Source organism: Dendropsophus ebraccatus, chromosome 4 (genome assembly GCF_027789765.1).
Source record: "Dendropsophus ebraccatus isolate aDenEbr1 chromosome 4, aDenEbr1.pat, whole genome shotgun sequence".
Lineage (NCBI taxonomy): Eukaryota > Metazoa > Chordata > Amphibia > Anura > Hylidae > Dendropsophus > Dendropsophus ebraccatus.
In genome coordinates this window covers 151,622,608-151,637,760 of record NC_091457.1, presented here as the reverse complement: position 1 = coordinate 151,637,760, position 15,153 = coordinate 151,622,608, and the positions used below count along the sequence as shown (strand labels likewise).

General features: G+C 41.4%; 1 protein-coding gene across 4 annotated transcripts in view; it reads right to left on the bottom strand.

The window, feature by feature from the left end:
* The window catches only part of CFH (complement factor H), a 142,836-nt gene extending 134,241 nt beyond the window's left edge, over positions 1-8,595 (bottom strand). For 2 of the 4 annotated variants that reach the window (XM_069967462.1, XM_069967465.1), the window contains exon 1: positions 8,368-8,595. In XM_069967462.1, coding sequence (XP_069823563.1) covers positions 8,368-8,440 — 73 coding nt within the window. In that variant the 5' untranslated portion in view covers positions 8,441-8,595. The remainder of the gene's footprint in view (positions 1-8,367) is intronic. The other 2 variants (XM_069967464.1, XM_069967463.1) reach the window with 1 other exon arrangement.
* Positions 8,596-15,153: the final 6,558 nt, after the last annotated feature.

Here is a 15,153-nt window from a genome sequence, read left to right as displayed (position 1 = left end):
CCCACATAGTAGCCAATCCCCCATAGAGTGCCCACATAGTAGCCAATCCCCCATATAATGCCCCACATAGTAGCCAATCCCCCATATAGTGCCCCACATAGTAGCCAATCCCCCATATAGTGCCCCACATAGTATCCAATGCCCCCATATAGTGCCCCACATAGTAGCCAATCCCCCATATAGCGCCCCACAGAGTAGCCAATCCCCCCATATATGCCCCACATAGTAGCCAATACCCCCCATTAGTGTGGCCCCAGCGGAAAAAACAATAAACCAGTAACTCACCTGTCCTCCGGTCCCAGCAGCTCCTCTCCCGGCAGAGCGCGCACTCCCGTCATCCTCCGGGGCGGGCAGCGGGTATACAGACACTGACTGTACCGGAAGTGACCTGCAGCCTCTATATGAATTACTTCCGGTACAGTCAGTGACTCTGTACCCCGCTGCCCGCCCCGGAGGATGACGGGAGTGCGCACTCTGCCGAGAGAGGAGCTGCTGGGACCGGAGGACAGGTGAGTTACTGGTTTATTGTTTTTTTCGCTGGGGCCACATATATTGCGGGACACTGGGGGCCGTTCCGGGACCGCGGGACAGCACCCCGAAAACGGGACTGTCCCGCGAAATCCGGGACGGTTGGGAGGTATGTCATAGGCATACACTATAGTATCATCATAGTCATACACTATAGTATCATCATGGTCATACACTATAGTATCATCATAGGCATACACTATAGTATCATCATAGTCATACACTATATTATCATCATGGTCATACACTATAGTATCATCATGGTCATACACTGTAGTATCATCATAGTGATACACTGTAGTATCATCATAGTCATACACTATAGTATCATCATAGTCATACACTATAGTATCATCATAGTCATACACTATAGTATCATCATAGTCATATACTATAGTAGCATCATAGTCATACACTGTAGTATCATCACAGTCATACACTATAGTATCATCATAGTCATACACTATACTGTAGTATCATCATGGTCATACACTATACTGTAGTATCATCATAGTCATACACTATAGTATCATCATAGTCATACACTATAGTATCATCATAGTCATACACTATAGTATCATCATAGTCATACACTGTAGTATCATCATAGTCATACACTATAGTATCATCATAGGCATACACTATAGTATCATCATAGTCATACACTATAGTATCATCATAGGCATACACTATAGTATCATCATAGTCATACACTATAGTATCATCATGGTCATTAACTATAGTATCATCATAGTCATACACCATATTATCATCATGGTCATACACTGTAGTATCATCATAGTCATACACTATAGTATCATCATGGTCATACACTATAGTATCATCATAGTCATACACCATATTATCATCATGGTCATACACTGTAGTATCATCATAGTCATACACTATAGTATCATCATGGTCATACACTATAGTATCATCATAGTCAGCTATGTAGTATTATCCTGGTCATACACTATAGTATCATCATAGTCAGCTATGTAGTATTATCCTGGTCATACACTATAGTATCATCCTGGTCATACACTGTAGTATCATTATAGTCATACACTATAGTATATTCATAGTTATACACTATAGTATCCTCATACTCAACTATGTAGTATCATCATATTCCTACACTATAGTATCATCATAGCCAACTCTGGAGTATCATCACAGTCATACTCTATAGTATTATCATAGGCATACACTGTAGTATCATCACAGTCATACTCTATAGTATTATCATAGTCATACACTGTAGTATCATCACAGTCATACACTATAGTATGATCATGGTCATACACTATAGTATCATCACAGTCATACACTATTGTCTCATTACAGTCATACACTATAGTATCATCATAGTCATACACTATAGCAGTGCTTCTCAAACTGTGAGGCGCCCCCGAGTTGTTGGTGAGGCCCAGCTGGGGAGCCAGTTTTTACAAAGCAACTATGATCTGCAAGTTCTGTGGCTGTTTGTAAAAATCTCCATTTTACCAACATTATAAATTTATTTTGTAGTTGCTTTATTAGTATTTAGAGCTTGGGTGATGAGTAAAAGGTAGCTCTAGCATTATTTAAATGGACTTCAACCATAGCTAATGAGGCCCAGGAACCCTCTTGGTCAATTTGGTAAGGCCCAGGCACCCTCTTGGTCAATTTGGTAAGGCCCAGGAACCCTCTTGGTCAATTTGGTAAGGCCCAGGCACCCTCTTGGTCAATTTGGTAAGGCCCAGGCACCCTCTTGGTCAATCTGGTGAGGCCCAGGCACCCTCTTGGTCAGTTTGGTGAGGCCCAAACATGGCCTTGATCTGTTGGGTGAGGCTCCAGTAGAAAAAGTTTGAGAAGCACTGCACTATAGTATCATCATAGTCATACACTATAGTATCATCATAGTTATATACTATAGAATCATGATAGTCATACTCTATAGAGGACAATGCTCTTGTAACTTGGGATAAATACAGTGTCCAGTGGCTTTTCCACAGCTGCTATATCCCCAGAGAAAAACAAATAAGCTAGCCAACTATGAATGGGAAGTCATAGGACCAGCCAATCCCAGAGTCTTTGGCCGCCACCCCTAGATCCCCTCATGGTTTATCTAATAATACTTGATTATTTTTTTCTACCACCAGGCAAATGTTGTCTCTTGTTTCGAGAGCCCATTATTATTTTTTTATGTACATAGCCATTATTTCAGTTGCTACACTCAAATCTATATCTAATATAACAATATAAGATATCTCCCCTGAGGAATCCTTGTGATAGTAAGGAGGAAATTCGTAGAGAGGAAAGGGACAGTTAGAGCTAATAGAAAATTTTTCTCTGTGTATAAGAATGTCTTATCCTATGTGCTAAAAAGGGTGCATTAAAATGATACTGCAATCTATGCCCTTTCCTGCCATCACGCATTCGGCACTCTGTAGTTCATATGCTATTTTGTTTTGTTTGTATATTGTCTGGCAGTCTATAACTTGAGTCTTGAGTCAGATTTTTTGGGCAAAACTAGTAAAAGTTACGTTTTAGGCTCCTATTTTTCCAGAGCCCCATCAACAACCCCTTCATATCTCCTGCCCCTGCATCAAGCCAAGGGCCTGCACAGATTGTCAGGGCATGTACAATAGGAGGTCAAAGACGGAGTGGAGGAATAAGTCTACATTAGGGAATACATATACATTCATAATATATCACCTACGTGATATGTGTGGAGGCTTGGAGATGTGATATATAAGTGTTCATGCTGTTTCAGCACCATGGACAGAGGAAACACATTATTTTGTAAATCGTAAGCATAGGGAGAAGAGATAAGAACAGCACCATCACAGTTCAGACAAGTTAAAAATACAGTAAAGGCTAGAAATGAGCCACAGCACTCATCAAGCGAAGCAAATCGCTTCATTTGATCGGCGCTCTGCTGATTCCCGCACTGCTCTGCTCCATGCCACTCCTCCCAGGATGGGGGAAAAAGCTGGATTCAACCCTGGGAAACTAGGAGAAGTAAGGAGAAGATTGGATCAAGCTTTTCCCTGGCACCCGGAGTGGTGTGGCAGGGAGCGGAGCAGTGCGGGAAGCCCGGCATTGTGATAAGCGGAGCGCTGATCAAACCAAGCATTTCGCTTCACTTGATGAGCACTTCGGCTCATCTCTAGTAAAGGCCCTTTTACACGGAACAATTATTGTTTAACCTCCTAGGGACATATCACGTACCCGTACGTGATATGTCCCCAGGAGGTGTTCAAAGCGGGGCCGCGCAGCGACCCCGCTCTGAACCGCCCCGATCGCGGGTGCCGCATGTAGCCCGGGACCGCGGCTATTACCGGGCACGGTCCGATCGCTGTGCCCGCTGATCAGACCCTTGAGAAAGTCCAGTTAGTGGACGGAACGTGTGGGGTTCGGTCTCCCAGCCTGGAAGCTCTCTGGTGTTCTCATGGTCACTGGTGATATACTGTGTTTTTCTCCCTGATAGTGTAGTACACTGCTTAGCTTTTTATTGTATTCTGTTTGCACTAATCTTGTATACATTTATATTTATATTATTTATATATATTTTTTTTTTTGGTCTTTTTGGATTGTGTATGCATTAGCACTTTACTGTTATTTATAGGGAGGATTGTGTATTTATACAGTACCAGCTAGATTTGTTGTATTGTTTTATACCAGATAGTGTCCCAGTATTTACAGGCTAGGGAGTTGGTTGTTTGACTATTTTTCTGACAACTATTGAATCATGTGGGACGATTTTAAGTGTTTTTAGGGGGGGTTTAATCATGTTTGGCTATTATTTGTATTTGTGATTTTCAATAAACTATGTATTTGGTTATCATTATTACGGTGTGCTTACCGGTGTTTCTATATACTTCTTGTTGTTTTGTATTGTACTAGTTTTCTATATAGAGGTTTAGCACCCAGAGTGGATTTTTTATGGACTGTGCATCTCTTTCCCTTTGGTTTGTGGTGCCCGCTGATCAGGTAATCAGAGGCAGCTGTCAAAGTTGACAGCTGCCTCCGATTAATATATGCAGCTGTTCCCTGGTGTCTAGTGGGGGAGATAAATAAAAAGTAAAATAAAAGTAAATAAATAAATAAATAAATAAACATGTTTGCTATCGCCACGTGCGTAATCGCCCGAACTATTAATTAATCACATTACTGATCTCGTGCGGTAAGCGCAAAAATTTATCATGATGTGCCCTGTCATTTGCCAGGGAAAAGGCGCAGACTTTTGCTCTGGGGATTTCTGTGCCTGCTGTGCAGGGTGCGTGGGAGTGGGTCTATACTTATTACTGGCATACGAGTACACAATCTTAATAAATCCCCCCCCCCCCCCAAAGGGTGTACATCTCCTGACAGAGTATCATTATATAATATTTTTTCATAAAGAGCCTTTTACACAGGATGATTAACCTGCAAAAAATTGTTAAAATTTAACCTCTTACTGATGCATACTCGTCCTGCTGCTGTTAGGGGGAAGCAGAGAGGACACATGTATTAGCCGGAATGGCAGATCGCCGCTCCCAGCTAATTAATTTTTTTAAAACTGCGTATATGTCCGGCCGCATATTTTCACAGCCGGACGGTAAACTCCGGCCGGGGATTTACGCTACTTGCGGCCGGCTACGTACGTAGCGCGAACTTAAGTCCGAAGTCTACTTACGCTTCCCGAGCGTCCTACGTAGCGATCTGACAGCGGTCTTTTACTTGGAAATCTTCTCCTAGCCCCGGACACCCCACAGAACCTTTTGGGTCGGCACAAAAAGCTGCAAAAATGAAGAAATCACCACTACGTACGGGATCGCATGTAACGCTATGGGCGTAAGTTACGGCATTTTCGTCCGCAAACAATCGTCTGGTTCATTTTTTACGGCGCCGCATACGATCCGGGCGTAAGTTCGTACGTAGTGTGAACTGTGCAGCCGTACTTCGTATACTTTCCATTATACGCAAACTACGTAAGTCTCCGGCCGCTTATTCACGGAATGTGCTACGGCCGAAAACTTACGTAGTGTGAACATAGCCAAAAGTTTTAATCACCCTCTTTGCCCATTTTATAAATATAAATAAATATTTGGTATAGCCGCGTGAGCAATCACCCGAACTTTTAAATTATCTCATTCCTTATCTTGCATGGTAAACGGCGTAAGCGCAAAAACCTGCCAATATGCAAAATTGCTGGTTTTTGGTCACATCAAATCCAGAAAGATTGTAGAAAGTACAGATCATGGCGCAAAAAATGACACCTCACAAAATGAGCGGTTAAGTGATTTATCTCTGTGTGTAAAAGGACCCTAAGCCAGTAATCCTGTGAAACATTCTCATTCATAGCCGTGAGAAAAGTGAGCACACAACCATACATTATCCACCCTAAACTATCTCCATTAATCATGGGCCACTTCATACCACCAGGATTGTTACCATTATTCAGGAGTTCCAAACAGGAGGGGCAGTTTTTTTTCACTTGGACACTGTATATGTATCTGTATATCACTCTCTTTCTCTCTTTGCCAGCAGATTGTTTATTGGTCTCTTTCCAAAAGATTTCATTGTGTTTGGAACAAGTCCAATACTTCTCTTTGCCAACAAATTCCACAACAACATTTTTTTTCCTGATTATTATTAATTATACCCAATTTTATGCAAACTAGGACATCCAGTGTCTAGAACTTTTAACAAACAAAATAACTTTATCTCTGGACTTTGACTTTTGTGTTGCTTTAGGGGCAGAGGTGATGAGCCTGATACTGCAGCTCAGCCAGTCAACTGTTAAGGACTGAGTATGGTCGAGCGGCTGTATCAGACACATTAGTATGGACCATGCTGTTCCCTTTATTGCAGTAAATACATTGCTGTCACTAATAAGGCATCAACGTACTGAATCCTGTACTGTCCCTCCAGTGCCCTGTGTCCCTCAGTGTCCCCCTGCCCTCATCCTCTCCAGAATCCACAGCCCGCACAGCTCTGGGAGTCGGGTCGTGACATCACCATGTTATCCAGGAAGTGACATCACCATGTTATCCAGGAAGTGAAGCCTTGATGCAGTAGTAAGTGCAGGGGAAAAAAAGCACTTTGGGGGAGATTTATTAAAGGGTGTAAAATTAAGACTGTTGCAAACTGGCCACAGCAACCAATCACAGCTCAGCTTCTGCTGAAAGCAAAGAGGAGCTGTGATTGGTTGCTGTGGCCAGTTTGCACCAGTCTAAATTTTACACCCTTTGATAAATCTCCCCCCTTTATGTGCATTTCCTATAGTAAGTGTATATTAGTGATTTGTATAACTTTTAGGGGCAATACAATACTTTAATAAACATTTTTGCCGCACTTCTTTAACTCTTTATGTGTCCTCTTACTGAGCCAGGATCTCCTTATGTATCAATGTCATGACTTGGCTGATGGACTGCCGGCTCAGCCAGGCAATGACTGGGGCAGGACAACGCTCCATTCACTAGCTGAGCGGGCAAGATATATCAGCCGGACCTGGTATTTTTGTCATGATGACAACAACTCGGGGCAAAATGCTTTCCCAGAGCTCGTGACACTTCACTGCGGAGGCACAGAGAGAGGTAAATAGCATCTGTTTATTATGTTCCCCTTGCCCCTAATTATTTTCCCTGGACCTCTCCTTTAATTCTTATAAACATAATAAAAAATGCAAAGTTTGAAAATCCTGTAAGACATGATATGAGATAGATAGATATGAGATAGATAGATAGATAGATAGATAGATAGATAGAAGATAGATAGATAGATAGATAGATAGATAGATAGATAGATAGATAGGAGATAGATATATAGATAGATGGATAGATAGATAGGAGATAGATAGATAGATAGAAGATAGATAGATAGATAGGAGATAGATAGAAGATAGATAGATAGATAGGAGATAGATAGATAGATAGATAGATAGATAGATAGATAGATAGATAGATAGATAGGAGATAGATAGATAGATAGATAGATAGATAGATAGATAGATAGGTAGAAGATAGATAGATAGATAGATAGATAGATAGATAGATAGATAGGAGATAGATAGATAGATAGATAGATAGATAGATAGATAGATAGATAGATAGATAGGAGATAGATAGATAGATAGATAGATAGATAGATAGATAGATAGATAGATTCTGACAGTACTCTCAGTATATAGAAGTTACACATGCAGTTTATTCCATAGCCAAAACAGTGCAACACAGAAAACTGCAAAAAAAAAAAAACCTTTAAACCACCTCACACACTTTTTTTTTTTAACTTTTGTTATGGAATAAACTGTACGTATGACTTCTATCTACTGGGAGTGCTGTCAGAATCTTTGGAGATAGATGGATATGACTTAAAGGAAGAGGGATGAAAGTAGTCAGCACTACACAGGGGATAAATAATGTGGTACTAGCAGGAAAGGTTCTTCTTAATCATGAACTAGCAAACTACTGTATACTGTCCATCCAAAAAACTGAGCACTGAAATTTATAGTGGAAAAAGTGCAAAAAATAGTCAGTAATAATCAGCCTTAGACACCTTGTTTCATACAAATAGTTATGAGAGAGATACATTATATGTTATTCATGGTTCTTACTTTGTAAGTATATAGCATAAAAATAATACAACTCTTCCTCTAATTATATATATATATATATATATATATATATATATATATATATATATATATCCTTATGTTATTTTTCAGCGCCTTAAAAAGTTACACCATCTTTTTCTTCACCCACCACAGTCATGGCATTTAGCTTTTGGACATGTTTGCAAATACAGTATAATACAAAGGAAAGCAGGTTAGTTGCTAAAACATGGAGAAAGGTTGCAGATCCTTACTTTTATCTGGAGCTGGAACTGCAGTACAGCATAAGGCAACTGTAAGCAGAAGTACATATCCCAGTAAAGACATTGTAGAAGACCATTAACTGAGCATTTGTCCTTTAAGCAGCTTGTTTCTCCTGCCACAGCTTCAGCCAGAGTGAGACTACTCACAGACTGGCCTTGTTTTTAATCTCCGAATTAACTTCCCCCTTATTTGAACGGTTTTGAAACAAGTGTGCACAGGAATGCACAGAATGGGAGGAGTGCTGTCTGAGACCTGCTGCTTCCCCCTATGGGGATTATGCACATCAGCAATGTATCTCATTGGAGATAAAGTCTCTTGTGTTTGGACAAGGTAAACTGTTGCTTAAATTAAACTTTACTTAGTGATAATCTGAACACTAAAACAGCAAACCTCTTTTGACTCATTTCTGTGGAACCATTGCGACACATCCTAAACCTGATTGCTTTTTTATAATAGATCTGACTGTGGATACCATGCATGTACAAGGTAGAAGAAAAAAAAGGGTTTACAATCAGCAAGCAATAATGGTCTATTGTCACTCTTGGGGCTCTGTTACACAAAAGGATTATTCCTTAATGCTTCTCCGGCTGTTTAGGCCGATAATCGTTTCGGGTAATATGACATGTTAAAAGGGCACAATCAGGTGACATGCACAATGTCGGCTGATCGTGGTCTTTCAACATGTTGGAAGAGCATGATGTGTGTGTGTCGCTCTGTGTAATTCAGTGGGCAGCCCAAATGTTTCAAGGATCATTCGAGCATCCCCCTCCTGTTGTTCCCCAACGGCCCCTCCCACAGTCCCTTCTGCTGCTCCCCACGGGCCTTTCTGCTGCTCCCCGCAGCCCCTCTTACTGCTTCCCACAGCCCCTCCTGATGCTCCCCGTGACCCCTTCCACTGCACCCGCTTGTTGTCTGTGTGTAATAGCACAGGGAATGAAAGGGAAAAAAGGACGTACAGTAGCTGACAAGTGGGTGCTTGCTTCCTCCTTATTATTGTGCCATCTAATACAGCCTTTAAAGGGGTTAGGATATGGACACAGACACATCCTCTCTTTTTCTATGCTGTGTTAGTGGGTGACATTTATGAATGCTCTACACTAGCTTTCAACTTGACTCTGTGCTGATCATTGACATAAATCTGCAAGGTCACGGGGTATAATATATAGTGCTGTATACCTGAATTTATGGAGTGCTCCAACCCTTGACCACCGCCCTGGCAACTTAAAGAAGCACCAAAAGTTTCCATTAGTAAAAATCTGACGGCAGTGCTGCCACTTTTCTGTATCCAGTGCACAAATGATCCAACACGGCTGCTACAAACATATTGTACATTACAAAACAGGTGATAAATTCCTCCCATAGTATTTTTTCTGGAGTTCATTTCATGTCTGATTTACTAACATGTTAGTTCACATGTGGCTTGATTTTACAACTGTGATAATAACTGCTATAAAATTAAATGCAAGGATTTATCTAGGGTTGTTATGGCCCAAGAAACATCTGGTTTTGATGTAGCCCTATTAAAGAGGGTGTTAAACTGAGCAGCAGCCTAACAAAAAAAAAAAAAGAAGAAGAAGCTAAAGGCTCAATAAATTGCCCAGGTGCAAGAAAATTCAAGACTCATTTTGCTTGTAAATTTATGACACTGTACTGTTAGGGTGCGTTCACACTGAGGGAATCCGGAGGAACTTCTCATTGCGGATTAGACACTCACCACTGCGTGCTCCCGCTCACATCTCTGCCTGTCCCATAGACTCCATTCTATGGTCAGGCGAATTCTGTCATCCACCCAAAAAATGGAGATGTGAATTCTTTGGGTGGACAGTGGAATCCACCTGACCATACCGTTATGGCCAAAAGTTTTGAGAATGATATAAATATTAATTTTTACAAAGTCTATTGCTTCAGTTTTTAAAATGGCAATTTGCATATACTCCAGAATGTTATAAAGAGTGATCAGCTTAACAACAATTATTTGCAAAGTCAATATTTGCCTAGAAAATGAACTTTATCCCCCAAAACACATTTCATCATCATTGCAGCCCTGCCTTAAAAGGACCAGCTAACATTGTTTCAGTGATTGCTCCATTACCACATGTATGGGTGTTGATGAGGACAGGGCTGGAGATCAATCTGTCATGATTAAGAATGACACCACTGGACACTTTAAAAGGAGGCTGGTGCTTGGCATCATTGTTTCTCTTCTGTTAACCATGGTTATCTCTAAAGAAACGTGCAGTCATCATTGCACTGCACAAAAATGGCCTAACAGGGAAGAGTATTGCAGCTAGAAAGATTGCACCTCAGTCAATAATCTATCGCATCATAAAGAACTTCAAGGAGAGAGGTTCCATTGTTGACAAAAAGGCTCCAGGGCGCCCAAGAAAGACCAGCAAGCGCCAGGACTGTCTCTTAAAAGTGTTTCAGCTGTGGGATCGGGCTACCAGCAGTGCACAGCTTTCTCAGGAATGGCAGCAGGCAGGTGTGAGTGCATCTGCACGCACTGTGAGGCGGAGACTCTTGGAGCAAGGCCTGGTCTCAAGGAGGGCAGCAAAGAAGCCACTTCTCTCCAGAAAAAACATCAGGGACAGACTGATATTCTGCAAAAGGTACAGGGAGTGGACTGCTGAGGACTGGGGGAAAGTCATTTTCTCTGATGAATCCCCTTTCCGATTGTTTGGGACATCTGGAAAACAGCCTTTTCGGAGAAGACCAGGTGAGAGCTACCACCAGTCTTGTCTCATGCCAACTGTAAAGCATCCTGAAACCATTTATGTGTGGGGTTGCTTCTCAGCCAAGGGAATTGGCTTTCAAACAGTCTTGCCTAAAAACACAGCCATGAATAAAGAATAGTATCAGAATGTCCTCCAAAAGCAACTTCTCCCAACCGTCTTAGAGCAGTTTGGTGATCAACAATGCCTTTTCCAGCATGATGGAGCACCTTGCCATAAAGCAAAGGTGATAACTAAATGGTTCAGGGAGCAAAACATAGAAATTTTGGGTCCATGGCCTGGAAACTCCCCAGATCTTAATTCCATTGAGAACTTGTGGTCAATCATCAAGAGACAAGTGGACAAACAAAAACCATCAAATTCTGACAAAATGCAAGCATTGATTGTGCAAGAATGGACTGCTACCAGTCAGGATTTGGTCCAGAAGTTGATTGAGAGCAGCCAGGGAGAATTGCAGAGGTCCTGAAGAAGAAGGGTCAACACTGCAAATATTGACTTGCTGCATTAGCTCATTCTAACTGTCAATATAAGCTTTTGTTACTCATAATATGATTGCAATTATATTTCTGTATGTGATAAAAACATCTGACAAACACATAAAAACCAGAGGGCAGCAGATCATGTGAAAATATAATATTTGTGTCATTCTCAAAACTTTTGGCCATGACTGTAGAATGGAGTCTATGTGACAGGTGGAGATGCGAGCGGGAGCGTGCGGGGGCAAGCGGTAGAATCCGCAGGAAAGTCTCCGCAAGGAAACCTCAGAGTGAACGCATCCTTAGGCTATGTTCACACAACGTGAGAGACAGTCCGTTCTGTGACCTGGATTATCTCAATATTAAGACCGACCTGTCAGCAGCAGCTTTTTACTGACTAAAGTAAAGGCAGTACACAGTAGGGCTTCTTACTCTAAGATATAATTCCTATTCTAAGATATAAGCTGTAGAAAGCCCATGAGGCATTCCCATGGATTTCAAAAGCCCAACAATGTTCCGTCCTTTAGCAGTCCAGGGGAATTCCCCATGGGCTTTATCTCCTAATTTGCATAAAACATTTATGCAGTTCTCTGCTCTGTTCCTGTTCATGTGCCAGAATAAGACCTGCCTGCTTATGCATAGCTGAATATGCATAAGTAGGCGTAAACATCAGAGCTGGTGGGCAGCATGGAGCACTCATGATCTAGGGAACACCCCCAGTGCACCAAAGGAACTGATTTGCATATTTTTTAAAGGATGGAATTGCTCCAAAATGGCAAAACTTATAAAGATAACACCGGCACTTGAACAAAGAGGTAGGTGGTTACAGGGGCATATGAGCAAGTTTGCATGGACAAAGTTTCCCTTTAAGGCTGCAACTGTTGTCTTCAAAATTTTGCGCCAACCCCTTGGTCTATACATTTTGCAACTTTTTCATGATTTGCACCATGCTCGCGAAGAAGGCTTGGCTTCCAGCAAAAGGGTGCCCATCCAAGTGCCAAATTTACTACAATTTCTGCCAGCTAACAGACAATTGTATAAAGCAGAGAAAGCACATGTGAGGTTTGGGCTGGTGATTTCTAGGGGTAGCATGGTGGTGCTCGCTCTATATTCAGTGAAATGCAACAATCAGAACAATAAAAGGCAGTTGCTGCATTCACTGTTGAATGCAATCACAAGCTGCTTTATTCCAGTACAAAAATACACATATCAAGGAGTGAATTGTTTCAGGCAGATGCCGATAAGGTGCAGGTAACAGTCTGTTTCGCATTAACAAGTGCTTCTTCGGATCACCGTAGCAGGTTTCCAGTACCTTATCGATGTCTGCCTGAAAAAAATCCTCACCTTGATATGTGTTTTTTTGCACTGGAATAAGGAATTCCTTAAAGGCATTTAAGGGTGAGTGCAGCGACTGTCTTTTGTTTTGATTGTAGCAGGCAATTGTAGTTAAACTCTGTGCCAGTCGGTGTAGATTTCATGGGGGATGGGTGGAGTGCAAAATCCAAAATGGAGTCTGCCTTCCAACTACATACAGTGGTGCCTTGGATTACGAGCATAATTTGTTCCCTGGCCATGCTTGTAATCCAAATCCACTCTTAAACCAAAGCAAATTTTCCCATAAGAAATCATTGAAATGCAGACAATTGGTTCCACACCCCAAAAATAATGATTTTATATTCTGCATAACATGTAAAACAAATGAAACAAACATTTATAAATAGCTGAATATGTGATATTATAAGTTACTGTACAGTATAGTATCAGCATGAGGAGTATAATGTATAGTAACTGCATAAACCTGAAAAACAGCAGCAGTTTGTAGATGCAGGATGGATGGATAATGCAGTAGTGTAATATCACAGGCTAGAATAGAGAAGCAGGGCTGTCAGAGCTCTGTGTGGTCACATGACAGAAATGGAGAAGGGGTGTGTTTTCAGCATGGACCAATAAGGACTGACAGAGACTTCAGGGAGGATGAAGGAATAAGCAGGGCAGATGTGGGCACATACATGCAGCGCTCTCTGTCCGGGGAGAGAGGGGTTACAGCTAAGGAGAGATTACCTTCACAGTCCTGTCCCCTGATGTAAGCCCCAGCCTATAGTGGATCTGCCATGATTTGGAAGGTGAGGGAGACTTCCTGGGTCAGAGTACAATGCTATAGACCCTGCTATGCAGACCATGCCCCTCCCCCACTCGCCCTCCCCCCAGTACAGGGAGCTCTTAAACCAAAACAATGCTCTTAAACCAAGTCACAATTTTGAAAAACTGTGAGCTCTTAAACCAAAATGCTCTTAAACCAAGTTACTCTTAAACCAAGGTACCACTTTATTTGTCTTTTTGTCTGTGTTCCAGATGGGGGAGTGTCGGCCTCGACTTGGTCGTACACTCCACACATCTGGGGGTCATTTTTGCCAGTATTATTTGGAACCTGCACAGTATAGTATAGCCTTATTATTAGCCCAAAGAGAGGCCACAGTAGGTGTAGGTTCCATTACAGCCATGAGGCCACCTGACCATGGTGGGATGGTACACACTTTGTAAATGGTATGCCAGGGGCCTCATTAATTTTGTGGAGATTTCCTTTAGCAATTGGGGGGTGGGGGTGCATTTAGTGATTTTTATATCCATATTGGGTTTATGTCTGTTGCATTTTTTGTGCTTTTGTGTGTCTACATGTAATACTGAAATACAGATAATTGGTCAGCATATCCAATAAAACTATTATACCTAAGTAGGTGTACATTGCAATGGCGGAAATACAGATGCAAGCTTGAAAAGAACAGAAGCACACTGTACTTTCTATGTTTACACCTGTGTTTCACCCATCCCCCACTACACCAACTGAAAGCATTTTACTGTATTTCTATAAAAAAAGAAGATTGTCTAACATGTCTAGCTAGAGGCTTCGGATCTACCATGTAGCCCATACTACTGTAATAAACCTGGCACATCTTCTGTCTGGCTAGTTCAATCCATGTCTATGTAACTTGTTACTTCTTTCTTTAACCCATTGATTTTGCAGAGAACTACTCACATAACTATTATTGCAGCGAAGAAGGAATCTTTGTGTGGTGCTTACTTTCAAGAATTCACTTTATAATCACGGCTGAGAGCTCAGGGAAATCCTCTTATCTCTGTGCCACAAAGATGCACATATGGTGATTCTGAAGATTTTACTGAAGCTTAACCACAGCGCTGACAAGAAAGCTATGAAAAATAGCTGTTCAGAAAGTCATAGCCATGCGGAAATATATTCCAAAATCAGCTGCCAAACAGTGGACACTGAAGGATGGAAATTTTTTATGCTAAAGATCAAGTTTTAGGACTTTTGCTCTTTTAACATTTTGGTTCACCCAGTTTAAATGCCAGCAAACGGCTAAATAGGCATACATTTTAGCTAAAAAGGATTAAATAATGTTCAGGAGGGAAGTGTTTTTAGAAACACGAGAAAATACTGAATTACTGAAAGAGTAGTAGACACTTTGAACAAACTTTCAGCAGATGTGGTTGGTAAATCTACAAAATTAGAATTTAAACCTGCCTGCTATAAACATATATCTATCCTATG